The sequence below is a fragment of the Propithecus coquereli genome, unplaced genomic scaffold, assembly GCF_000956105.1.
Source record: "Propithecus coquereli isolate 6110/MARCELLA unplaced genomic scaffold, Pcoq_1.0 Scaffold16, whole genome shotgun sequence".
Lineage (NCBI taxonomy): Eukaryota > Metazoa > Chordata > Mammalia > Primates > Indriidae > Propithecus > Propithecus coquereli.
In genome coordinates this window covers 12096595-12099126 of record NW_012140524.1, presented here as the reverse complement: position 1 = coordinate 12099126, position 2532 = coordinate 12096595, and the positions used below count along the sequence as shown (strand labels likewise).

Below are 2532 nucleotides of genomic sequence, written 5' to 3'. Positions count from 1 at the left end.
GCTATAACTCATTAGAGGACAATTCAGTAGCACTGCTTTGCCTGGTCACCAAGAATGCTTGTGCTTGGACTGTTAACTGAAGGGCAGCAGGCAAGTGGTTTTCAAAACAGTCTGTTTCCTCATGTACAAAAATGACAGGAGTAGGGTAGCACCACGTTCCCGAAAGCTCCTTTTACGACTAAGAGGTTAAGATCTGCTCCCACGTCTATTTTTTCGCAGGAGCAAATAGAACTTCAGAGCAATTCATTTATTTTACGAATGCTTTGTCCCATGAGAATTATCTATGTTTAGACAAGCAATTTGCCAAACCTCTTTTGGCAGGTCATCATCTTTACTTTTTTTTATTTTTTATTTTTTGCCTTCTCTTTATCAAATCTTCGTGGAACACCTACATTCAGCGAAGTAATAACAGTTATACAAAGCCCTGGAAACGACGAGACGCCTCCGTGCTTAAACAACGCGGCTGGTGGCAGATACGCGAGACGACTAAGTGTGAGCTCCGGGGCACCCGTAGATCGGATTCTCTGGCTCAGGCACCGGAAGTGGCCGCTCCGCGGCGGCTCCCTGGCCCTTAGTGCAAACTCGCGCGGCTCCCCCGCAGTGTTCCGTAAGCCACTAGGACTTCGAGAGCATGGAGGCAGCGCGCCCTCCCCCGGCGGCGGGGAAGTTCGTGGTGGTCGGCGGCGGCATCGCGGGCGTGACTTGTGCGGAGCAGGTAGGGCGCGCGCGCAGGCGGCTCCGCCTCTTTTCCGACCCCGAAGGTGGTGGCGCTGGAGGCCTCCCACCCGCCCCCTACCTCGTCTTTCTGCTGGCTCCCTTTTTAGCCGGACCCTTTCCCCCAACACACACTCCTTCTTGCTCGCAGATACTAGGAACTGCGCGGTGGCCTCCAGATGATGTCGTTAGAACCTCGCAAGCTTTATGTCAGGCGCAGGGAGGAGTGGGGAGCAAATTATTAGCGGAGAAGCCAAAGCTGGCTGAAGCAGGCTCTGATCCCAGTATAATGCCAGAGCAGACAAGAACACTTTGTATTTGCACAGAAAATTCAAACCCCCAGTCTTAGCTGATTGAGTTCAGTTTGCAGATAGTTACCAAGTCGTTAGTGAATAGTAAACCCTTACATAAGTTTCCTGTACTTTGAACTCCCAAGATAGAAGATACTTTATCTCTAGTAGTGTTTTGTAAAACAGTGAGGAAGGAATTAAATGCAGCTAGGGAATGCTTTTCTGGTTATGATGAATAGACTGACCCAAGGACTAGATTATCTTGTTGATAAAAAGTAAACATAAGGAATCACTGGTATCATAAGAAATAGTGCAAGAAATCCAAGAGTTTTTCAACTGTTCATCTTTGAATATGTATTTTCCATTTATTCATCAAGTCAACACCTATGATCCAGGCACAGTACTAAGGGCTGAGTAGTAAGATATAAACAGCATGGTACCCCGTGCTAGGGATTCAGTCTAGTGGAAGAGACATCAAGCTGTTATTTTAAGGTGGGGTGCCTAAGAAGTTCGTAGGGAGTGAATTAGGGAAGAGGTATCTTTCTCAAAGGAGGAATCCCTTTATCTCATTATCAAAGAATGTGTGAAAGTTCACCAGGTAGACAAGAAAAGACAGACATATGAAAGAGAGGCTAACAGTGTAGTCTCCAGTGGAAAAGCGTGGCACCATCTGGTAGCAGCAAAGCTTAAAGCACACAGTGCTTGGGGGAGGTGACCACAGATGAAGCAGGGAAGGTTGGCACAAACCAGATCATAGTTTTGTAAGTCACCCTAAGAACTTAACAAGAATGTACAAGTAGTCAAATGTTTTTGAGCAGTGGAGTAAAGTTACCAAATGAAAATTTTGGAAAGATGATTAGTTATATTTGGGGCAGAGGCAGCTAGTTAATATGAGACTGGAAAGCCAATTTGAAGGTGATTTCAGTAGTATAAAGAAATTTTGAGGACCTGATCTAGAAGTGGAAACAGAAATGGGGGAGATAAATTACAGAATATACGAAGAAAAGATGGACAGAATAATAATGTTGCCAAATATTATAGAAAGTTCAGATAAGGTGAGGCTAAAAAGAATCCCATGGGTTTTAAGAATGGACTGGTAACCTGAACGTGCTCAGTTTTAGCGGTGCAGTAGGGATAGAAGCCAGGTTATAGAGGTTGGTGGAGTGAGGAACCAGACCTTGAGATAAGAAAATGCTTTCAAGAACTTCAAAATGAGAAAGATAGAGGTTGTAGCTAGAGGCAAATAATGAAACAATAGCAAGTTACACCTCTAAATTTTGTTAAAGTTATTAAAATGGCTTTGTCTTCCCAGACTATATACTGATTGGAAGAGGCAGAATAGTATCAAAGCTTAGGAAAAGTCAGACTAAGATTCTAAGTGTTTAATGTTGAGGGTTTGCTTTAATTTCATCCCATTGAAGGCAAATTAATATTACTTTAAAATAAATAGTAGTTGGTTTAACTGTTAATTAGGAGGATAATTTTCTTCTCATCCTCTGCATGATAACTCTAAATTGGTATACCAAAT

The 2532-nt window shown here is 43.5% G+C and overlaps 1 protein-coding gene across 1 annotated transcript in view; it reads left to right on the top strand.

Moving 5' to 3' along the window:
• The first annotated feature begins 583 nt into the window (after nucleotides 1–583).
• PYROXD1 (pyridine nucleotide-disulphide oxidoreductase domain 1) overlaps nucleotides 584–2532 on the top strand; it is a 41328-nt gene continuing 39379 nt past the window's right edge. Inside the window, exon 1 of the mRNA XM_012640983.1 lies at nucleotides 584–715. Within this exon, the coding sequence (XP_012496437.1) occupies nucleotides 632–715 (84 nt within the window). The 5' untranslated portion in view covers nucleotides 584–631. The remainder of the gene's footprint in view (nucleotides 716–2532) is intronic.